Source organism: Indicator indicator, chromosome 7 (assembly GCF_027791375.1).
Source record: "Indicator indicator isolate 239-I01 chromosome 7, UM_Iind_1.1, whole genome shotgun sequence".
NCBI lineage: Eukaryota > Metazoa > Chordata > Aves > Piciformes > Indicatoridae > Indicator > Indicator indicator.
In genome coordinates, this window is record NC_072016.1 from 9,705,722 (window position 1) to 9,731,216 (window position 25,495).

Here is a 25,495-nt window from a genome sequence, read left to right on the forward strand (position 1 = left end):
GAGGCTACCTACTCCATCTGCCATGGCATCACATTTGCCTAGGTATCAGTAACTGCAGTTCCCTTCAGATGGTCAAGGGGATTCTGTGTGTTCATCTGTTATTTACTGCAGTCGAGTCTATAACTAGCTCCATCAGGCATTAACTCTGCCAATGTGCACACAAGCTGCATATACCCCACGTGGACAACATGCCATAGAACTGCCTAAGTTAAGAAGAGATACAAATGTTGAACTGTTGGAGGGTGAATGCAGTTATTAAACTCATAAACACAGTATCATTCTCTGTGCCTGAAGAGCAGGAGATGCTGCTAGATGGGCTAAGATGTGCTGAAGTCTCTGAAGAGTTATGGACAAAACCTCTTGCATAGCATATTTCAAATGATGCTTGGAAAAAAAGCTGAGCAGCAAGGTACTGTAAAGCAGTGTCTTAGCCAGGTTCCTGCAGCTTTCTACATCTTTTCCAGTGCTAATTTCTGTGATGCTACAATTCTGGGCATTGGCAGAAGTAACTGTAAGACTTAGCTTTCAAGATAATGCAAAAAAAACCTGCCAAGCATTTATTCTCAGCTAATTTCTTCTCAGAAAAGTCAATCCTTTTTAAAAAGTTCCCCATAAATTTGAAGGAGGTGTTCTGCCTGGTATCTCACAGGAAATAAAACTCAAGGTGTTCACAGCATCTGCATGTGTTTCCATATATGTATATGTGTACTTAGCCACCTGCATTTCATCCCTGCTACCTGCTGAATGTCTAAACCCATAAAATTACCTGTGGATTCCAGGTCCCAGAACTACAAAGGTGCTACCACACACAGGTGTTTCATGGATACAGCAGGCCAGGAAGAGGAAAGTGGTCCAAATCAATCCTTTCCATGAGGGAAAAGCTGACATTTGGACTCAACCATGTCACCAATCACTAAAGAATCCACCCAAACCAGCAGGTTTTCTGCACACAGAAACATTTATTTTCTCTTTGCCTTACATAAAGGGTGACTCTCGATATCATGAAATTCACAGCAATGGGAAAGAAATGCCACTGAACCTGAGAATACCTTTAAAGTATATTTATCAACAGAACAAAGCTGCTGTTGATTCATGTGTTTTCTTTTCCCTGTATGCTAATACCAAAAACTAAGTAAGTATAAAGGATTCTGTGTCTACTTCTCATCCAGACAACAGGTCTTAGTCCTTTAAAGTCCTCTGGTATTTATTCCTGACCTACAAACTCCAATAAACATAGCCATTTTTTAAGTAAAATTAACTCAAAAACCTGTGTGGGTACAAGGATAAAGATCCTTACTCACAGCCTTGTCAAGGTTTGAAAAGGCCAGCAGCAGAGGCAGGGCATGTGCTGGAGGTGGCATCTTAATTTCCCATTGGTGCCTGAAATTGATGCCTGGAGACTGTGATTCATGCAGAGAGCAGATCTGGCAGCTGTATCAGGCCAGCACTTGTAGCAGGTGGGCTTGCAGATGCAGTCACAGTCCTTCTGCTTACTTAAGAATTAAATATGCAGCTACTCTCATGCAGCCCTCTGCTCCTGACTCATCAGCTGGTCTGGGCTATATAAAAGCAGCCCTGGAGGCTTATCCTAACTGATAAGAAGCCTTTTTTTCCCATGTCCTAGGAGCACCAGTATCAAGAGATGATGGAAGTAAATGATGCATCACCTCATCAAGTTAAGATGCCATTGTCTCGAGGCTTCAGTGCACAATACACCGTTAGCTCTCACATGCATCTAATACAGACAGTAATGTTTTGAGGAAGTCATTGCTAGGAAGGAAAGAGGGGATTTACCTTGGATCACAGGGTTGGAAATGTTATGGCTGACAATTTTGAAACACAATCCAAGAGAAGGGGCTGATTCTTTTATGCCTTCTGAAGAAAATAATACTTTTTGCAGGATCATCTTTTATTTTTTTAACATTCTAAATTTCGAGTCCTTTAAGGAAACAAGAATAAATATATATTTTTGAAAGCACTAAACAGTGACACATTTTTATCTGTCTCTTTTCTGATCCTTTTCTTCTCCCACCATACTTTTTTTTTTTTTCAGTATGGGAATGGAAATAAGAGAAAACCAGCAGATCTGAAAACATGCAGAAAATATTGCACACAAAATATTGCACACAAAATCTAATATGAATTATTGAGAGGGAAATCCAGCCCAGAGGAATAGCTCACTATATTTAACATCCTTTTTTCCTAATGGAAAATTTGGGAGTAGAACGGTTTAAAGAGGGTGAGGGGGTGGCTTGTGGGATTTTTCAGCTTTTTGGATAAAAATAAATAAATTAGGAACTTGACATTTTCTACCCAGCTACGCTTTGTGGAGATCTGTGAAACAAAGGCACCAAGATTTTCTCTTCCAAGACAGATCACTGACATTTTGAGTGACTTTCATCTCTTTCCCTGCATTTGGTTTAAAATTAGTTTAGTGCCTACTATATTATGAAGCCCGGTTAATTAACGTTCACCCAGTGGTTGGCTACTCTCCTTAGAAAGTCATATAGACAGGAAATTGCTATAGATTATTGCTTTGTTTTGTTCAGGAAGCCTGAGTCAGTCCTGTTTCTGATCACTTCAGAAAAGCAAAGTTCATGTTCAAAGAAGCCATCAGCTCAGCCCATCAGTCATGTAGCCATGGACTTCACTGGAGCTATTGTTCCCCCTCCTGGAAGCAAACAAGACTCATAATAATTCCTCCTAGCAGAAGTAGCTTAAACATGGCCCATTCAAGCAATGTTTTACACCAAAATAAGGATTCTCAGTTCACTGTGTGTTTAACTGCCCTCATTTGTATGAACATTTTCTGACTGCAAATATGACATGCCTGAAACACTAAGGCACAGTGATTCAGCTATTAACAGAGTCCCAGCCAGAATACAGTGCCTCTGAAAAGCTTCTGAGTGGAGCATCAGCTAATAAATGAATACAGCAGTAGATGAATAAAAATAAAAATTAAATTGCCCAAACAGAGGATGCCAGTATGAAAATTGGCACAAGCAAAATGTATAGGATATGATGATGAGCCCCATATGCCTATGGGCACTGCACATTTTATTAATTAAGGAAGGATGAGTCCCCATATTCTCTGTTGCAGGATACTGTGAAGAATCACCCTGGGAAATATCTAACATTCTGGAAATAAATTTGTGGTTCACTTTATGCATTTTGGAGAAAGGCAATGTGAAAAACTAAATTTCTGTCACAAACCTTTTGTGACAGTTGTTTCTCTGCATTTCAGACACTAGCCTAAAGAGAACAACTGGCTTATTTCTTTCTTTGACTTCTAATCACTGGGCAGAAAGGGAAACAGAAAAATGAAAGAAGAAGGGGAAGGAGGAGAAACAGAGAAGAATAAACTACTCTGTTGTTCTGGACCAGCTATCATAAATGCATCAATGTGTCTCCTTTAAAAAAGAAATCACACTCGATTAGTTGCTCAGAGTGAGATGCTCATTTGTCCCAATATCCACAAGAGGAAAAGACAAGGAAGCAGGAAACAAAAAGGGCTCTGGCAGCAGATACGCAAAGAGAGGCTCTGTCTGCAGAAACAGCGAGTCTGTGTGGCTATGGCAGGTAAAAGCAGCAGTGACAGGAGCTCTGCAGATCATCAGGTGTCTCACACAAAACAGGTTTGCATTCAAAACAGAAGCATCCTCACAAACAAAATGAAGAAGAGATGAATAAAATGGCCACAGTCACTTGCAGGTCTCCTCATCAGTTTAAGAGTGTCACTGCAAAAAGAGAGACCAGAGAAACCATGGAGCTTTTCTGGGTTGCTTTGATTTGTGATGCACAAATAGTACGGAGACAAGGCTGCCCAAGGGGCTGAACACTAGATGCACTCCTAGCTCTTCATAAGAGCACAGTCTCAAAGCATCCCCATTTCCAAAGCATTACCCTTTTCAGGCAGGAATGTACAAAGTAGAATGTTGCGATGGGAGTTTGTGCTACCCACAAATCAAGAAGTTGTGTGGTCAAGCTGTAGATAAATCAAGAGCTTCTCTTCAAGTTCTTAATCTACTGTTAGAGATGAGCAATAAAAGGAAAGAAAAGGGCAAACAAAAAGTAATAGGTACTGTTCAAATCTAAGGAAAGAAAAAAAATAAATTTAGAGAAACTACAGTAGACCCAGAAATGGCTTCAGTGAGTCACTGTTACAGATTTCCCCTAAAATCAATACTGTGAGCAAAACCTAAGATTTTTTCTGTACCTTTTGGCCAAGAACTTGACAGGGATTTTTCTTTACTTTTGCCAATAAAAGTAGGATTACCTCTTATGGGAGAAAGCTCAGATCTACTGAAATCGGCTCTGAAGTCTACAGGTATTATTTATTATTTCCTCAGTCCTTACTGGCAGTCACAGGTCAGTATGTTTCTATCCCTCAAACAACTGCAACTTTTGTTATTTCACTAAACGTGGATATGTGTCTACATCACAATTTTTATTGCCTTCTGCCCAATGGAGGACAATTATCTGTGAGATAATTACAAAGCCATGATAACCACTGCTATCTCCTACTCCAATTAGCTCACTACAAATATGCAAGTGAAACACCCTCACTCACTAGCTTCTCATTCTTGTTCTGTATATGATCAGCAAGAGACAAGTTACTGAATCAACATTATTTAAAAGAAGCTGTAGTGTAGCTAATAAGATACTCCTTCCCACTCTTATGTTCTGATGTAGCTTCATGCCCACTATGCTTAACAGCAGCAGAATTAAACTCATCTCATTCTACAGAGGAGGCTCAGGGGAATGCCAGGAAAGGAAAGGATGGGAGTTTCAATTTCTTCTCTTGCCGAGAATGAATTCTGCCTCATAGAACTGCTGATGAATTGTCATTTGAAGAGAGTTTGTTAATTTCCAACAGGCAGAAGGCATAAAGAGGGACCTCCTTATCTTTAATGGATGATATTGAGCGACACAAATGGCTCACTTTTAAATGAATGCAGAAACATCTTGTCTGCTTTGCCATGATAAGACTGCTCTTTCTGCACAGCATGGGTTCAGCTCCTTCTGTTAAACAAAACAACTGCTTTTGTTCAGCTTAATGGTAGGCAAATTTTCAAAGGCTCGGAGGCTGAAGTCAGTTCAGGGAAACAAACTGGAATTTACCAGGTTCCTTCCTGATTCTTCTTGAGAAAACCTACCTGAAGAGCTTTGAGGTATGACTGAAAACCTACTTGCAAGAAAAAAATGATTCCTTGTAATATTGATTCACTCATTGAGGATAATATTGTAGAGGAACAAGAGCTCTAACAACCCCCACAAAAATGCACCTCTTAAAATCCTGGTGGGCCATCTGGAATGAGGTCTGAGGTGGAGGAAAGGCTGGGCCCAGGAAAGATGTTCACTCTTCTGATGCCAGTAGGTAGTTGTCACTGAATGAAATGGCTGGAAAATTACGTCTATAATTAGAATATGTGAAAAGGTCATTCCCAAATTTTTCGGAACAGTGATGGTTTTTAAAACAACTCCCAAATGTTTCTCTTCCAATCTCTTAAAAACAAGAGGAGTTGTCTCTCTCAATGAAAATTCACCCATCTGCCCAAAAACAGAGAGATTAGTGTGGTACAGAACAAAAGCCAACACTTAAGCCAAATCCTTTTAAACAAAAAGTGGGACAATATTCCTTGATAGCCAGAGAGTGCAAAATATGATAATGTCAGCCAAGCCTAGCTTTTGATTAGCTTTGCCAAGCTATGAGAGCATGGGAGATCCCCATGCCTCATAGAGATGCATTATTCAATATATTAATTAGAGGGCTGGCTTTCATCACTGCCTCCTACAAAGTAGCACAAAGAATTACTCTGGGACTGTTACTGACAGGCTAAAATTAATTTGTGTTTGACTTCATGTGCATCAGGGAGAGACAGAATTAAGTCAAACCATGCAGGCTGCATGAGTCTGCAATACAGCATTCAAACTCCCAGGCCTGTGAAACACAGCAAAAAATCTGGACATCTTATCTAGTATCATGCACAGGAGACAGATCCTTCTACCATGCACTGTCCAGAGAGATATGGCATGGGCACCTAGGCCAGGGATCAGTCTTAACTGTGAGAAGTATTCAAATTCATCCTTAATTCTTTCTCACTATCTTACTTCTTTGCCTGGTGTGTTCCAGTCTCAAACACCTAGTTACAAAATAGTGGGGAGGATTAGAGTGGTCCAAGACTAGCCATAGGGGAAACAAGAGAGGAGACTGGCCCCTAGAACATAAAGAAACCTGATAAATGAGACACCAAAGCAAAAGGCTTTTTGACAGCTGAAAGCCCTAACTGCAGTACAATATGTGATATTACACTTAAAGCCAGTGAACAGAAATATTTTAGTCCTCACTTTTCTTGAAAGCAATAAAATTAACAAAAAATGAACAAACAAAAACCAAACAAAACCAAACCAACCACAACCTCACTGCCAACCATAGTACATTAAAGCTAACATCACAAATCATATTAAAATCAGAACAGATCACAAAGAAGCCAGATAAGATTCATGGAAGAACATACACAGCTACCTTAGTGGAGAAGGGGTAATCCCTTCTTTTGCAAGATGTGCTGTGTTTCCCAAGCAAAAGGAAGCCATAAAGAAAAGTTCCTCAAAGCCAACTTATTCCACAACTTCCCTTCCTGAAAGTATACACAATCTATTGAAAGAACTCACTCTGGCTCTGACATCAGCCAGACTTTGTGAGGTGGTACAGGCACTGTGAGTTTTCTACCATGTGGCTCTTTTCTTACATACTTCATGGGTTTTAAAGGAAAATTTGAAGGACTTTATTTTCCTCCACAATCACAAAACAAACGTTGAGGCTAGGATAGCATGGCATCCACAGGACTTTTAATAAGTCTAACACTTACTGTCCTAGAAAGGCAGGCAGCAAGCAAAGGAGCATCACACGACCAGCAAAGTCAGGCAATGAACATCCTTTAGGAGCTCTTCCAATGCAGCAGTTACTATTTAGATCTTGCATTCATAGTACAAGGGACTAGTTGTATCAAATTTCCTTTTTAAGATGAAGTCATCAGTCAGCATGAAGTACAAATGTATGCAAAAATCCCAATACCTCTGATTTTAGTGCCAGGTAAACTAGAAAATGTCCTGTAATACTGCTCCAGTACTGTACTAGGGTTTATTCCCCACCTTCTACAAACACACTGGGAATAGGAGTCAGGATCTCTCTCTACTGGCTTTATCCAGATGCTTTGTTTAACACTGCACTCTTTCCCTACTTTAATTTTAAAAGCTCATATATTGCAAAATGAGATTTTATTCAAGTTAAAAATCACTTTAGAAAACATCCCCCCCAAATATCAAACATTTCAGGATCTTCCTTTGTTGGGTTTTTTTTTTTTTTTGAGAGAAACATTTTGATAATGTTGACAAACTCTAAAATATCTGATTTGACCTGAAACTTTTTCAACAGAAATAAACAGTTCCAGTGAAAAAAAAAAAAAATATCCAGCTCTGTATCCAGGTTTCATTTCCATCTCTGCCACTGAGTTACTGCCTAATCACAAGCTGTAGCCTAACATTTGGAAGCATTAAACATCTAGAGTGCCAACTGCATTAACTGTAGGCACACAAAATGAAAACAAAATACCTTAACCTCACAATTCCCCCCACTTGCCCATCTTTTAAGTGAAAAGGAAAATAAAACTGGTGTTATTATCCCCATGATGTTGTGATCTTTAATTAACTAATGTTATCTTGCAAGGAAATCTTTCAATATATGCCAAGACCTTTCAAGAAGGTCTCATCTCTCCTGAACTCTTATTGTAGAGCTTGAGGCTAGAGTTTGAAAATTTTTATCTCAGCCTAGTACAGTCCATTGTGGTGGTGATTTGAACAACACGTTCCAGATTTATTTTAGCACTACCCCCTGGGAGAAAATCCTTTCCCAGGTGTTCTCACTCACAGGGCATAGGAATCAAGTCCCTTAAGACAGTCATTAGCCCATGAAATCTCCAGTAATAGGTCTCTGTTCAGTTCTTCATGTGCAGGCTATGTGAATAGCCACTAGGTATATGCCTCAGTGATGTCATACCTGGTGTTATCCATGGCTGCCAAATGACTTATTCCTTTTATCCAATGCTCCACATACAGTATGGTTTTAATTCTGAAAAGCTCTAATGCAGGATTACCTAATAGTCAAGTTGACATTTACAAGACTATGTTTTCCTAACATTGATCTTGGCTCAAAAAAAAATCAGGCAATGTTTCCCCAGCACTATGCAATGACACCATCTGGTAGTTAATGATTAGTGGGATTTACAGGAGAGACAGGCACATATTTGACTAACCATTTCATTGCTGACAAACTAGTAAAGTAAAGGTAACCTTAAATGTATCTAAAGGTCACTTCTGGAACTGCTGCTGAAACAGTCTGTGTGGATGCAGACTGGCACTGGGATTAGGAAATATCAGTATTGTCACAGAGATGAGGAAATAAAACCAGACACAAACCTTTGCCCAACTGCAGATCCAAACCCAGATCATAACCTTTTGCAACATTGAGGTAAATCTCTTATCCTCTGCTACAGTAATCCCAGACATCCAAACCAGCCTCCACTATAGCCTTCATGAAATTTAAATCACAAATAAAAAGAAACACATTGGGTAAACGTTATCACTTTTCCTACCCAAAATCACGACAAAGAGGACTGAAACCCTTACCCTTGAGACAAAATTTGTTGGCTTATGCCTCAAAGAACTGTGTCAGAAAACCTGTAACTGCAAAGTGTAGCCTAAGTGGATGCACAGCCTCTTCCCTTCCCCTAGTGAAATCACAGGCTGCTCCCTTCTCCCCATTGTTAATCTCTGAAGTTCAAAACAATTGTGGCTGAAATTCATGGATACCAGACCAACCAGAAATCTGGAAGGTTCTCAAAGAAAGAGATTTTTTTTTTTAAAAAAAAGGACTTTGTATTACCCAGTGGTGATGAATGGCAGGAAAAGTGAGCGAGTCCTCCAGCAAAGAGCACCATGGAGAGACCCTAAGAAAGGAGCTGGGTGCCTCAAGGAGTACAGCTCTGTCCTCTGCACAGGATGGTGATCCCTGTGTATGCTCAGCAAACACAGGAAGGGCCTCCAAAGACAGATTCAGAAGAGCTGATATTCACAGTTATTTAGCTGATTAGCCAGAAACATAGGTCACCTTGTGGAACTCCACATTTTAAAGAATTAAGTTGTAAAATTATCAAAGAACTGTGTATGCCACTAAAGAAGCTTTTAACTCTCTGTGTTCTTCATCCTTCTTCTGTGTTCTTCATCCTTCTTCTGTGTTCTTAATCTGCTGCTGTAGCACCTGATACCACAATGTTTGAGTACTTCACCCACCAGAATCGTGAAATGGAAACCTTCTTACCTAAGGGCTAGCAAGGCAAGGCCAGATTGAGTCACCCAAGATGACATGGAAAAGCTGTGATCCAGCAAAGTGCTGAAAAGGGTTTGGTGAACACTCTGTTAGCCACACTGACCTGCCTCTCTGCTTAGAAGTGTTGTCACACCACAGAAGAGGAGGAGGCAGTAAAGGAACTTAAGGACAAACCAAGTCCTTTGAGTTCTTTCCTGAAGTGAGGGAGTATTTAGTCAGCACAGAACACACCATGTGTTTCACATACAGGGAAACTTCCCCAGCATTTCTACACTATAAAATAGGGACTGCATTTTTCATATCCCTCCACATGACAGCACAGGTGTCTAAGTTACAGTGAGAGAAAATGGACAGGGGCCAGAGAGAGATACAGAAATGTGTTTTAAAAGAAAAGAACATTGAGTAGGTCTCTAACAGATTTTGTACCCATCCTGCTTCCACTTGTCTTGAGTAATTGCAGAGTGATGAGTGATCTGGGAATTTTGGTGTCACATTAGTGTAAGCTCCTATTTCTAGCCTTACAGGATCCTAAGATATTAAAATCTCTGAGGCCAAGGCACGTGGGAGCCAAATTTGGATGCCTGTACTCGCATCAAGTAACACATTCTGTTCAATCTCTGCCACTGCCATCAGTGGGTGTAGCTAACAAACGAATCACTACTACAGAAGCAGAGACCTCAAGTCCTAGTTTCTGTTGAGGTGCCCAGAGGTGAACCTCAGCTCAGGCACAAATTTTGAGCCAGCTGCAGGAATGATTAGAGATGTCCCATAATCTGTGGGACATGTGACAGCCATATAAAACGAGAACACAAAGCAGCTCAGCAATTAGGACCAACATATGAGACTAAGGAAAGAAGTTGAAGGTAAGAGCTAGGGTACAAAGCCCCAGATCAGGTCAGGAGCTTAGGACTTTGTGTTTCATGTGTGGGCAGCCATCACAGATGCTGCCTGCCAGACTTACAGCAAAATGCACAGAGTGACTTGTGTGTCCATGACTAACAGAGAAGTCTTGCTTACTCTGCTGACTGAAAAATTCACATTCCAACCTCATGAGTTCTGATGCAATTGTAATTTTCTCCTGGCCTTAAAGTCTCTATATCTGAGCTCTCTCGGGGATGGTATAATTATTTGGAAAGGTCTCAGAGAGAAAAAATAAGACCTCTCCCTGCCAGGCTGACTGATCCCATGACCTAGGTGAAGATTATAGTCTTCACAAGCCCATTCACAGCAGCCCAAGAGATGAAAGTCACGTTTTGAAGGCAAAAACATTCAACAAAGGCTGCCCCTGATAAAGCCAGCTGCATTCAAATCAGATGAAAGCTGCCTCATCTGGGAGGGATGCTCACTTGAACCCCTACTAATAAACAATGCAGAGCAGCACCTCTGATTTTGGTATCTCCTTCTAATTTTGACTTCATCTTTCCTGAAAGTTTCAATTAAGAGGTTTGATAACATAGTATTTGATAGGCTGATAAATTTCATAGAGTAGTGGCTCCTGTCCTTCTGAAACTTACAGCTATACCCACTTTCTCCCTTTTCCACAGATTAATAGAATCCTCAAACTGTCAAGGCTAAATTGCTCTCTTTGCATTTCTTTTTCTGTACACATCTTACAAGCCAGAGCTTCTAAGCCATCACAGTTTGTAGCTTTAAAAAGAAAGAAAGGAAAAAAAGAAATCAGACAGGTAAGGGAGGTTATTATGTTCCAAAACTTCAACACCTCTGACCCCCACTATGAATTGGTTCCAATCTTTCTCACTCTGGAAAACCTAATTGACTGTCTTGGAAAATTTATTGTCTGTGGAATTCTACTGAATGGAATAAAAATTTCTAGGTCTATGCCATATGAGTTTCAAGTGTCTCTTTGTCTAGTTTCCCTTCTACAGTTAAAACAGAGGCATTATATAATGTAGTGTTAAAAACCAGCATTCAAACTATGCAGACAAAACACTGGATGAAAAGTTTGGTAGACTGTGGAAAACAATGCACAGGTTTGGGTGTCAAATGAACAGAGATAAACAGACAATTCCCATTAAATATTAAGATACTAAAAGCAGAAAAGTAGAAAGTAGAAAATAATCCACTAAAACACAGCCTTTAAAAAGAGACTGCACTTGTTCTCAAATCAGATCAGCCCTTGTACTCTTTATCCTCCAAGAAAATCTCTCATAAGCTCAACTCTTCTGTTTGAAGGGTAGGGTAAAAGTATCCCACAGGATCAACTGTTCTATTCCACAGAAGGATAGATCTGGAAGAGGATCTGCACTCACCTTTTTCATGTTCACATAGCATGAAAATTGAAATCAAGAGATTTTGGATAATGAGGTGAATCAATGACCTGCCACCAGAACCAGGAGAACATAACCACTTTTCCTTCACTGTTGAAATGTGAAATACTAACATGGTCAGACAAGGTTCTAGAACTCTGATAAATTTTGCAAGTCTATGTGGCTAAGGAGACTTAAAAATTCCTTTTCTTGATGTTCAAAAACCTTCTTACACTGCTCCAAATCCAGAGGCATACTAGGGGAAATCTCCACACTTCATGCCAGAAGCTATGTTTTAAACCTGGGAATCCAAAGCTGTTTAGAAAGATTCACAGATGGACTTAGATGATTTGAAAATCCTATGAGGTGTGTCTGCAAGGTCTGGAAATACTGCAAATTCAGTCTGTAGATGTTTTGGGCCTGAATTCCAGCTACTTTTCATGACAAGGAAGAATTTCTATGACAATTTGACTCCAACATACGTATGTGATGCTTTGCAATTGCAAGTCAATTCTTAAGTCATTTCAGTTCTCTTTTATTTTCAGCCACTCAAAAGAAGACTCTCAGGTTCCTTAATATTACAATCTTTTTTGACCTTAAAGAACCAGGCACCTCTTTTAACTGTTTGCAGATGTTGCAAATCAGCACTTCTACACATTCACACACACTCCATCATCTGCATGAAGTATAGTCTTAAGAATCTGATTCAAGCCTAAAACCCTAGAATCAACTACAGAAGAATATTGCCAAGTTTTCTCTTTCTCTCTAAAGTTACTTCTTGGGCCTTCACATGGTGAACAGAAGTTTGAAAAGTGGCATTTGAAATAGAGGAGCCTGGAGGTAGGAACTAAATGTGTTTAATGTTCTGCTTTTAAGACACTCTCCCAGTTTTGGAGGCTGACACGTGAGAAATGGAAAGATAGTCACAAAGCATACTTTTAGCAAACTGCCTAGGATCCTTACCTCTCACCAGTCAGCAGAAAGAAACTGGCTCCTTAGAGAGTGACTCAAAGCACTATCTTCATCATCCTTTCTCCCAACATTTCTGTAAGAACACTGGTCAGAGTGGCTGGCTCTGCACAGGGAGTGTGATGCAGACTAAAGTAGCTCTCCAAGGGTTGAAAACTAAGGGGTCTACAATCACAGCTTTGCCACTGAAGCACTGGGCAGTTTTTCTGGGTTACTATAAATATGTATATAACAAAGAAGCAGGAATTTCACAGTTATCAAAAGACTTGCAAGACACTGCTGTTATTTATCAGGTAAGAAAGAAGTACAAACATGGAGACTGTGTCACTGCAAGATGTGTACTACGGCATGAGTACAGAACGTTGATGATGACCAAAACCAAGAGTATATTTAATGTTCAGGTAAAGCAACCAATCCCTTAAAGTTAGATGCCTTTCTTCTCTCCATGACCTCTCCAAAGCAAGCAAAGCCTGAGGGCATAACTCACCAGTAAAATCTGTTTGGAGTGACCCGTTCATGCATAAGCTGCCATTTTCTTCCAAAATCCATGGAGCTGTATAGCTGAAAGAGAGAGAGAGGGGAGAAACATAAACTTTGTGGAGAAGAGGTAGGATTGCTGCTAAATAAAAGTATTGAAATCAGATCAAAGACCAGGAACAGATTGTCCTGCACAATTATCCATCAGCCTGGCTGCCAGGAAAGGCTAACACAGCAATCTCCTCCCTTCACATTTAATCCAGACTGAGCTCCTGAGACTCAAAAGCAGGTTGGCTCTTCCAAAACCTTTTCAAACAATTTTGTGCTTTTGGATTTCAGCCTTCAACACATTCACTTCAGCTGCCATATGACAAAGCTGTCAGTCCTCCTGGCTTTTTCAGCCCACCAGGAGGTGGACATATAAATTCCTAACATTAAACAGGACAAGGGACAAATGTGAATAGCTAACATGGCTGTGACGTGGTAGGTAGTGACTCAAGGTCATGTTGTGATTTGCTTTTATGATCTGGATTATATCTCTCTTCTGTGTGGGAAAGAAAAGGAAATTGCTCTTAATTTACTGCTACTGTGGTCAGAAAAAGCTGCAAAATGTGAGGTAAGTTAGAAATCAATCTGCCCACTAGTTAAAGATAGCGAAATGGCTCTTGAAAGCAAATTTTCAGTCTAATAATCAGACATAGATTCACTTCATACATACGCTGATTAACACCACAAAGAAACATTCTCCATATAATTAGTTTATTACCCACAATCTACTCACTCAAAAGCCTGTATAAGCTCCTTCTCTTCAATTTTGAGCAAGTTTGGCTCTTCAGAAAAAAAGAGAAAAAACACTTTGAGAAATAACTACTCTGCTTTACAAAGAACACAGGAAAGGAAATAGCAGGTAGTGTTTCAAACAGGATTTCAAACAAATTCATGTGAAATAAATTCTGGCTTAATAAAGTAAGAGCTGATTAAAAACTAAAGAGGTAGATAATAGAGCTGAAAACTTTAAATGTCTGCAACATCCAAATTTAGGTCCCTAATGGGAAAACAATATCATTTGAGTAAAGGTTCTGAATCTGATTTGATTTTTGAGTAACTAGATTTACAAATCAGACACAGATTCATGTTCAGATTAGAAGGGTTCACAACCTAGTGATGTGTCCTATGGCACAGCTATGATGGATGGCAAAGTGTGACTGGGAAGATAAACTACATGTGCTTGCAAAGAATATTAAAGTTTCTTGAATGAGCACTATCTTTGACCACAGAGATCCAGCAGCCACATCAGAGCTTGACCACAGAATGATTGCAAAGATCAGAAAGGGTTGCTTGAGCTGTGTCCAAAGTCTGAGGCAGATGATTAATTCTATGTCTGTACTTAACTACACAACCAAACCACTCTATAGCTAGCAAAAGGAAACAGAAGCTGATATTTAGACCTCATCAACCCTCTAATGTAAACAGCATATATAAAGACAAAAGAATCAGAATTTATGCCATTGGGAAGTCCAGTTTCTGAAAATGACAACTCAAGCTGCAGATCACATTGGGGAAAAGAGACAGAAGCATGCATCCTTCAATCTTCATATCAAAACAGGCTCCAGTTATGTAGACTTCACTCCAGTCAATACCACTGGGCTTGTGGTAAGAAATATTAGGAAAGATTTTCTGCCCCATGTTCTTCAGAAGATCAGATATAATCTGAATATCCACTTTGGCTGTATTTCTTTGGCACTGTCACCTGACAAGGTAAGACACTCTGCTAAAACCCCACATTATCTGGGCTTCCTCTGGTCAACCTGACAGTTTAAAAGAATACTGTAGAGAACCCTCTGCCCCAAAAGGAAGTCTCTGTAGATACAAAATAAAGCTTTCCCCATCTTTTTTTAATTAAAAGAGCCAAGAAAAGAAAATTCCTTCTCCAAATCTGAGGACAGGCTTATGAAGTCAGCATCAATGTTAAGATAATTACCTTCTGAAGGAGCATCCAGATTTTTTGAAACAGTAATTGAAAATTCACACTCCAAGAGTCAAAAATCTACAGTGCTACAACGCTGCTTTGACTTCAGCATAGTGCCTGCCAGCACTATTCCTTGAGTCATTTGACATGGTTTTACATATATAAGGATCTCTGCACACAGACTAACTTGCATCAAACAACTTGGCTCTCCTTTCCATTTCCTGACTGCATATACGACTTGCAGATTGCACCATGGTGCTGTACAAATCACAGATTCCAGGCAGTTTAGCTTCAGTTAACTCCTGTTCACAAGCAAGCAAGTGCAAGTGGGTTTACAACCTGACTGCATGCTGCAACAGATTACCCATTCTCATCATGAGAAGAAAGGATTAGCAAAAGGCATCCATTTCTTTAGATTCTCTTTTATCTTTTGTCCCCAGCATTTTCTTTCATTTTGCAGCTACATAACAGCAGTAGCTACAGACTGCTCAGTATCATGAAGCACAAACTCTTTGGAAGTACTCATTTAATTATTCAACCTGGGAGAATTTCTCTGTTCACATTAGATGACAAGTTTTATGAGGAGCAGCTGAGGGAACTAGGATTGTTTAGTCTGAAGACAAAGAGGCTCAGGGGGCATCCCATTGCTCTCCACAACTACCTGAAAGTAGGTTCTAGTGAGATGGGGCTTGGTCTGTTCTCCCTACTATGAGGTGAAAGGACAAGAGTCCTATAGGGGGACACAGTCTCAAGTTGTGCCAGGGAGGTATAGGCTGGATATTAGGAGGAAGTTCTTCACACAGAGAGTGACTGCCCATTGGAATGGGCTGCCCAGGGAGGTGGTGGAGTCACCATCACTGGAGATGTTCAAGAGAAGCCTGGATGAGGCACTTAGTGCCATGGTCTAGTTGATTGGATAGGACTGGGTAATCAGTTGGACTGGATGATCTTGGAGGTCTCTTCCAACCTGGTTGATTCTATGATTCTAAGAGGAAATAGCCTCAGATTGCACCAAGGGCTGTTTAGATTCATAGAAACATAGAACTGTTGAGGCTGGAAAAGACCTTTGAGATCATCAAGTCTGACTGCTCACTAGAGCTCACAATTCTACCACTACTGCTAAGCTACTATGACTACCTATGTCCCTCAGCACCACATCCACAGGCCTTTTAAATGCCTCCAGGGATGGTAACTCCACCACCTTCATGGGCAGCCCATTCCAATGCCAGATAACCCTTTCTGTGAAGAATATTTTCCTAATATCCAACCTGAACCTCCTCTGGCACAACCTGAACCGGTTTCTTCTTCTTCTGTCCCAAATTGTCCGGCCACTGATTGAATATTAGGAAAAATTTCTTCACTGAAAGGGTGGTCAGGCATTGGAATAGGTGGCCTATGGAGGTGGTGGATTAACCACCACTGCTCAAAAAATGTGTAGACATGGCACTTTGGGACATGGTTAAATGGCCATGGTGATGATAGGTCGATAGGTTGGACTTGATGATCTTAGAGGTCTTTTTCAACCAAAACAATTCTATGATTCTCTCTCTCTCTCACAGTGTTTCCTTCAGGGAGCATCCCTCTCACTATCAAGACAAAAACCAGATACCAGCTGTTGAGCACTTTTTCTCCTCACTTCTTTCTATTAAACCTCAGACTGACTGATGGTAGAAAGATTAAATTGAACTTGCAGCCTTTAGGTGATTTCAGATAAAGAGATAAGGAGGGTATTATTCATTTCAAGAAGTTTTATTTATTCACCTACTTATTCTAGGTGTTCACTTTGAATTTTAATCAGGTGACGGAGTCTTAAAGCTGTATGATTGAACAAATTCCTGAAAGGTCTCTCTGGCTCAGTTCACTTTTACAATTTCTTTTTTTTTTTTTTTTTTTTTAACAGATACAAATGTAAAAGTTAGTGCTGAATTACTAAATAAAATATACAATAAAGACTTTCCTAGTATGTATTAAAATTGAATATATGTATACACCGCTTTCAGAAGAGACAACAAATTTAGCAACAAGTACAGCAAATTTCAAGAGAGATTAATTTGCCCTTCTGCTGAATACTCAGCGATGGAAAGAAATGAGATTCGTTTGCTGCCAAGTTTTTCCCTGTTTAAAGCTCTGCTCTGGCTCTTTAGTGACATTTCCACCTCCCAAAGCACATTGGTTCAAGAGGGCTGGACTTCAGTGTACCCCGAAGGTGTGGTCTTTCTACTACCTGCTCTGAGGAATGAAAAATTAAGACCATCATGGGTCTTTATGGGTTTTGTGCCTTGATGCAACTAAAGAGTTGTGTATAGAGGACTTGACTAAGGAGCAATTCAGAAGCAGGACCCAAACCAGAATGACAAAGACCTGGCTCAAGGCAAGGGTGACAAAATTCTCTTTTAATGTCAAAATGAACACAGAAATCCTGCATCTGCCAGCTGCAGCACTTGGCAGATCCCAGCAATCTCTGCACCTATTTGAGCAGACAGGTTCCAAGAGCCTCCTGAAAGCTAAGCATGTTCAAATTCCCTACTGAGCCCATCAGAATGATGCTTATGAATCTTATCTACCGTTGTAGCAGGCAACAGGGGCTTTTACTAGACCTTAGAATGGTCCTAAATTTTGTGCTTGCCTGCAGACTTGCATATAACACTGTACACAGGGCAGATGGCATTCAGGAAAGTGAAGGGGCCAGCACTGCATATCAAATAGATATGTCTTTCAACGTGCTCTCAGGCTTTATGAAACATCTGAAGTGTTACCCTGAAAGTATCAGCCTGGACACATTAGCAGGATCCAAGAGCAGTTCTGTTTTCACACCTTTAAGGTCATCCCAGCTCAGCAGGACAAGTCTTTGAAAATGGGTACTCAGCAGTGGGTAAAATCAGCCTATGCTCAGGAGCCTAGTTAGAGCTAACATTACACAAAGGCCATACCACCAAGAAGGTAAACAGCAAATGTTTATCCAAACAGCATCACAATACTCCACACTTGAGGATTGTAGCACCAGACATATCACATCCACCAACACAGTCCTGCATTTTACCAAGAGTATACAATCTGTGCAAGGAAAAACCTTGGCAGCCCAATCTGCAACTTCATTTCACCACAAGCCAGAACCTTAACTCATGCTTGTCTTGTTCAGCACAACTCTGGATGATAAGGATATTACACATCACAGAAAGCTGTTTGAAGAATGCAGTTTCTTCAAACCCTAGGAACACCTGCAACATTTTATCTGTTTCAGAGATAAGCAGCAAGCCCCTTAAAGAGGGAGCTTTATCCCTGATGTCAGATTTTATGCCATGAACACAAGTAACATGCCATAACCGAAGGCAGAAGTAGAGATCTGGAAAGGATAGTTATAGAATCATAGAATCATAGAATCAAGAAGGCTGGAAGAGACCTCAAAGATCATCGAGTCCAACCTGTCACCCTAAACCTCATGACTATCTAAACCATGGCACCAAGTGCCATGTCCAATCCCCTCTTGAACACCTCCAGGGATGGTGACTCCACCACCTCCCTGGGCAGCACATTCCAATGGCCAACCACTCTCTCTGTGAAGAACTTTCTCCTCACCTCCAGCCTAAACCTCCCCTGGCGCAGCTTGAGACTGTGTCCTCTTGTTCTGGTGCTGGTTGCCTGGGAGAAGAGACCAACCCCCTCCTGGCTACAACCTCCCTTCAGGTAGTTGTAGAGAGCAATGAGGACAGGCGTGCATGTACAGTGTTGCACATGACAAATGTCTCCATGTACTGCAGTTCTCCAGTTCAGGTTCTCAGGGTGATACATCCTGCTGGCATGCTTGGATCATGTTGCTTGGGGCTGGGGTAATTTGCTTTGGGTGTTTTGTTTTCTTCATGAAAGTTATCAAAAACCACAAAAGGATAATTTTATTGAAGTCAGGCTTCTCAGAACTGAAGGAAAATGAGAAAGGGCCCTGTTTAAATTCCACTTATGGAGAGATGGGGTAGGGGTGGGGGGGAGCAATGAAGGAAAAATATGGAGAAAAAGACATTAGTCATCCATGTGGCAGCTAGTCACCAAGGCTCATTTTAAGGCATGCAATGTTAAAACAGGCACTGGTAACCCACAATTCCCATATTAAGATATACTTCTAGAATTGCTTATTATCCAATGACTTAGAAGCCTCCATTTCTCTCTGTAGACAGTATTAAATATCCACAGTGACTAGTGCAGAAGGAGATAACCCTGCCATAGATAAATGACTTAGTTGAGGTGGACTTCATGTTAGGCTCCCTGGACCAAGGTTGATCTGCTTGATCTTCATGAGGGAAACAGACAATAGACGGAAGAGTCAGGGCAAACTGAAGAAACATCAAGCATACAAGTTGTGCCAGGAGAGGAATAGGCTGGATGTTAGGAGGAAGTTCTTGACAGAGATGCAAATAATGGTGTCAGATAAGGTGAGGAAGAACAGCCAGACCACATACATTTAAAGGAACAATTCATTTATACACTCAAAATTATCATTCCCCCATAAACACACCCAGCTGATGATGGAAGGATGTATCCATACCACTTTAGCAGGGTGAGGATCAGTCTAGTGGTAAATACTGGGCAGCAGCTGACACGTGGTAACATGATGAAAGAGGACAGGCAAATTAGCCTGGCCTGCCATGCCTTCAGAAGAGCACAATCCTGGGCAGCAGCTTGGACTGCTTACGTGAAAAGATGGCTCTGATCCCAGAAAGCACAAAAACTAGCACTTTCTCAGCCAGAGTTGGTGGAGGAAATCTGCAAGATGTGTTGAGGGTTCTTGCCAAAAAGCCAGAATTGGGACATGAGAAAAATAAAATTAGGTGAACATTTCTGTAGGAAGTTGAACTGTGTAAAAGCAGTCTACAAAGAGTAACTCTGAAAAATTCCAAAGTCTGTTGCAGGGTCCTAAATTTTCTCTAGGAAGGGAAAATGATGATGATCACTGAAGAAAAATTAGAAGCTCCAACTGAGAAAAAGTTGTAAACCACTAAAAAATTTGCAAGGTGTATCTTTTCTCTGCACTTCTGCATTACACATGAAAAGGAGAAGGTGACACCATTAACATGTCAGAAAGTGCATTCCTAGAAGGAAAATGAACTGGAGGAAAAACACAATACTTTTCAGCCTCAAGAGTATAGAACAGAGAAGTCATGTCTGACAACTAGCAGAAATGGCCCATTTGGGGGAAAAAGAAAGTCATATGCAGCAAACTCAAACTGCAGTGAAAATGCTTCAGGAGATGACAGTATCAACATCTTGTCTAAAGGCACACTGAGCTGCTGAGCACTGCAGGAGAAACTTTTTGTAAGATCTTGGAACAATATTCTGTAGAATAAATGGATGGTTCTCACTTCACCCACTGAAAAGAACTTTTTCCTGCACTTACAACTAGACATAGGATTGCCTTTACTTGGGGGAAAAAGAAACAACCACCAAACACACAAAACAAACCCACCATAAAAGACAGGACTCTGCAGCACAGGAGATAACTGCCCCAGCACACGAAAGAATATAATGGCATTTCTGTTACCATACATTTCTTTCATCTAACTTTAAAACAATACCTATTTCTATTCAATCACTATAAGACTACCCCTGACAGTCAGATATGTATAGTCACCACACTCTCCATTCTTGAATTTAGCACAGAAATTCTAAGCTGCTTTATTGTTTCCTCATTTGAAAACGGTGTTATCTTCCTTCAGCTCCAGCTGAATCCTTGAGACATTATCAACCTATAACTAATCATTCATATAAATAGTAAACACATCCCAAAATCCCCAAGGAATTCAAACTGGGATAGTGAACTCCCAAACAGACTGATTCAAGCATTTATAAACAATACCCACAACACAGAAGCCATTTCCCATTAATAATTTTCCTATTTGAGATGTTGTAAAACTGTGAGTTTACTCCCTCTTGTAGGCTCACAAGAGGCCACAAAATGCTATAGTTAAGATGCTAAAGCCACTTGTGGAGACCCTTTACAACAATCCTGTAGCCATCAGTTGCCCTCAGGCACTAGCATGGTGTGCTTCTGGGACTCAAGCCTTAGACAGTGTGGATTTCTTGTTTTGATAATATTTAATGCATGAGTATGGCCTGGTTGTAGTGCTTTGAGAAGTGACTAAAGCTGATGCTGGGAGTCAAGTATGATGAAGGGATGGACAAATGAGGAAATAACTTCAAGTTGTGCCAGGGAAGATTTAGATTGGACAGTAGGAAAAATTTATTTACTGAAAGAGTGGTCAGGAATTGGAACAGGCTGCCCAGGTTGGTGGTGGAGTCACTATCCCTGGAGATATTCAATATACATGTGGACATTGCACTTTGAGACACGGTTTAGTGAGCATAATGTGTTGGATTTGATGATCTTAGAGGTCTTTTCCAACTGAAACTATTCTAGATTCAAAGGAGACTGCAAAGCTTAACCAGCACAGAGAAAAAGAGCAAAAGAAAGGTAAGAGAATCACAGAATATTTTGATTTAGAAGGCACCTTTAAAGGCTATCTAATCCAACATTCCTGCAGTGAGCACAGACATCTTCAACTAGACCAGGCTGCTCAGAGCCCCATCCAACCTGACCTTGAACATTTCCAGGTATCTATCACCTCTCATGGTAATTTATTCCAGTGTTTCACCATACTCACTGTCAAAAAATTCTTCCTTATATCTAATCTAAATCTTCCCTCTTTTAGTTTAAAACCATTATCCCTTGTCCTGTCACAACAGGCCCTGCTAAAAAGATTGCTGTCATCTTTCTTATCAGCCTCCTTTAAGTACTGAAAAGCTGCAATAAAGTATCCCTGGAGCTTCTTGAGGCTGAACAACCCTGACTTGCAGCCTTACTTCATAGGAGAGGTATTGCAGCTCTCTGGTCATTTTTGTGGCTTTCCTCTGTGTCATGGGGTTGAGTTGAATCTGCTGCTGATATTCAATACCATACTGCTGTCATGACAGCTTCAAAATTAAAGTGCTGGCTAGAGCAAAGTATCATGGACCTTGAAGTTTGGATTGTAACTTGAGAGGATTCCTGTTCTGGTTGCTGCACCCGCTACCCAGGGCGTGCTTGTTCCTTCCACCTCCTCCCACCTTGCTCTGCTTGGGCTCCAAAAGAATGAAGATCAGAACCTTGGAAATGCTTCTGGACTTTTAGAGAAAAGAAGAGTTTCTCATTCTCTTCCTTTGCCCCAAGCTGTTGGAAATCATAACTCAGGTAAGGCATCCTTGCCAGAACCTAAAAATGAGTCCTACTTCTGGACCAAAACTATTTGTCTAACAGCTGGTGAAGCTGAGCTTTGGAGAAAGAAGTCCACTAGCCCCATATTTATGGGCTTTGTTTACACAGAATTGTAAAAACTAGCAATTGTAATAAAAATAAATGGGCCAGTTTATCTCTCTGCTTTGATTTCCTCTCCAGGTGATTAAAGGCTGCATCAAGAGACCTCATTACAATCCAAGGTTCTTCTCTAGCATGATTATGCCAGATTGTCTTAGGCTGGAAAAAAGAATGTTTCCACAGGCTGAAGCATGTCTGAAATGCACCAGAGCTATTCATTACCCTACAGATGTTGTACAGTAGAAAGAACATTAGAAACAGACTGCTTTGATGAGAAACTGGTCTAAGCAGAAATTAAATACTAAATGCTTTTCCCAAAATCCATCCCATACAGAAGGGGGGAGGGGGTTGGAGGGTGGTAAGTAACAAGAAGCTGAAAAAGTTTTCTTTACATTTTAAAATCTAATACTGAAGTATTTCACAGTATCACAATATATTAGAGGTTGGAAGTGACCTCCAGAGAGGTCATCGAGTCCAACCCCCCTGCCAGAGCAGCATCACTTAGGGTAGTCCACACAGGAACACATCCAGGTGAGTTTGGAAAGTCTCCAGAGAAGGAGACTCCACAGCCCCGCTGGGCAGCCTGTGCCAGTGCTCTGTCACCCTCACTGGAAAGAAGTTTCTCCTCATGTTGAGGTGAAATCTTCTACATTCAAGGCACTGTTTCTTGTCTTATCACTGTGAACCACTGAAAAGAGCCTGGCCCCCTCCACTTGACACCCACCTCTCAGACATTTCTAGACATTGATCAGATCCCCTCTCAGTCTTCTCTTCTCCAGACTAAATAGCCTCAGGGCTTTCAGTCTCCCTTCACAGGGGAGATGCTCAAGTCCCCTAATCATCCTTGTGTCTTTCCGTTGGATTCTCTCCAGCAGGTATCTGTCTCTCTTGAACTGGGAAGCCCAAAACTGGACACAGTATTCCAGGTGTGGTCTCACCTGGGCAGAGCAGAAGAACTTCCCTAGACCTGCTGGACCCACTGTTCTTGATGCACCCCAGGATACCATTTGCTCTCTTGGCCACAAGGTCACATTGTTGTCCCATGGACAACCTGCTGTCCACTAGGACTCCGAGGTCTTTTTCCATGGAGCTGCTTTCCAGCAGGGCAGCCCCTAACCTGTTGCTTATTGTTATTCTTCCTCAGATGCAGCACCCTGCATTTGTCCACTTGTTCAAATGATGGCTGGCAAAAAAAGGTCTTCAGACAATAGATACTCATACTTCATCCCACTATTAGAAGAAACTGGTCAGAGATCTTCTGTACAAAGCCTAAACAGTTTGGAAGTGTTTGACTTCATGCAGGTTAAGACAATGCACTGATGTGTTTCATGGCCTTAAACTTAAACCCCCACTCTTTCACCTGAGGGGTTCTCTCACAGCATTGTAGTTTGCTTAATACTGATGCTCAGAGTAGGACTTGCCTCTGGTTTTCCACATTATATACAACAAAAAGAGGAAAGTTGATTTAAATGGAGGGCAAAAAGTTCACTCAAAACCTTTCCATATCAATTTCTCCTAAGTCTAATTGATACTAAGCACACACAGACAAAAATTTGCCATTTCTGCTGAGACCTCAGGATAACTTTTGCTTTTCTACTGCATGACTGGTTTGTAGTGGAACAAAAAGTCAGCTCTGACAAGAGCAGTGACATAGATGAGCACCACTGAAGAAGTTAAGAGGTGTTTCAACCCTAGGTGAAAAACAGCCTCTCTTCTTCCTATTTTTCCCCTCTAGAAATGCTGGAGTGGCTCCAGAAATGAGATGAAAATTATTACTTCCAGATATTTTTTTTTTTCCTCAAACTGAAAATCTGGGGGGAAAACATGTTCATTTTAGTCAGTCAAAACACATTTTAATAATTTTTAAATAATCTAGCTTTAGTAACTTGTACAAGGTACTATAAATAGAAATGTCATTTTGAGGGAAATAACTTTTCTGATTGCTTGTTTATTCCTTTCTTCATGACATTTCAACTACTTCAAAATCAGCTCTATAGTCTGGGGAAGGGCTAAAGTTGAGCAGTATGTTGCTGCTGACCCCTTTTTCATGAGTGTTTTGTTAACAAGCCTTACTGAAAACTAAAGTCATAAAAGGGAGAAAAAGAGAAAACAGGAAACCAACAAAACACAAACATACCAGAAACAAACACCAAATAAACAACACAAAACAAAACAAAAACCAAAAAATCCAGAGCCTGAGAACAAACTGGGACATAACAGACAAGGCAAGCAATCTGCCATGTAAGGAACAGTTTCATGCATCACAGATGCTGAACAGAGTGAGACTAGACACAAAAAGGGGCAGAACCGGGAAGGGAGGGACAATACTGGGACTATGAAAAGTTCAGAATAGGATGGAGGTGGCAGAACTCCCTCCTGCTTCCCAGGTCTATAAGGTGAACCAGGAGATACCTTCTACTGGCATCCAATAGGCTCAACCAGAGGCAGAGGAGTGTTGCAGGCTTCTCCTGTTGTCTCCCAGCTGATGCTTCACTTCCTTTTTCCCTAGGATCAGCACTTTGGCAGTGACAAAAGACTGAATCAGCTCTATTGGATACTGATATTTATTCCTCCAAGCTGGGCTGGTCCCTTTGTCCTTTCTCTTCTCAATTTAAAAATCTCCAGGCAGTTTTTGGTCTAAGGTCCATGCTAACTGGATCCACTCACCATGAGGATGCAGACAATGCATCCATGAAGGTTGACCTGCACCAAGGAACTCTACACCCTCCCTGGCCAAGAGGAAAATCTTGTTTGCTCCTTGAGGCTCCACACCAAAACTGTTTAGAAGGCTCTCCTCGTGCTCCATCAATGCTTATAGTACAAAAGTTTAACAATAAGGGGAAATAAATGGGAACCACATGTCTAATGGGAGTATTTTTCATTCAAATGTGCTTTATGGTGTGATATATGCCTTTAATTACAGTGCAAGTGTCTGAGTACATTCATTGTCATTACAGACCAATCTTTCATGTTTATTGAGCATTAAGACTGCAACAGGCAAAGCAGGAGAGGCTCAAGCATTAGCCAGAGTGGGGCATCAAGCTGCAATCACATGCTTAGCTCTTTCTCTCCTCCTTCCTTCAGAAGCC

General features: G+C 40.8%; 1 protein-coding gene across 1 annotated transcript in view; it reads right to left on the reverse strand.

The window, feature by feature from the left end:
* Positions 1-25,495, reverse strand: part of SORCS3 (sortilin related VPS10 domain containing receptor 3) — a 306,703-nt gene that overhangs the window by 95,725 nt on the left and 185,483 nt on the right. The window contains exon 5 of the mRNA XM_054382068.1: positions 13,109-13,182. Within this exon, the coding sequence (XP_054238043.1) occupies positions 13,109-13,182 (74 nt within the window). The remainder of the gene's footprint in view (positions 1-13,108; positions 13,183-25,495) is intronic.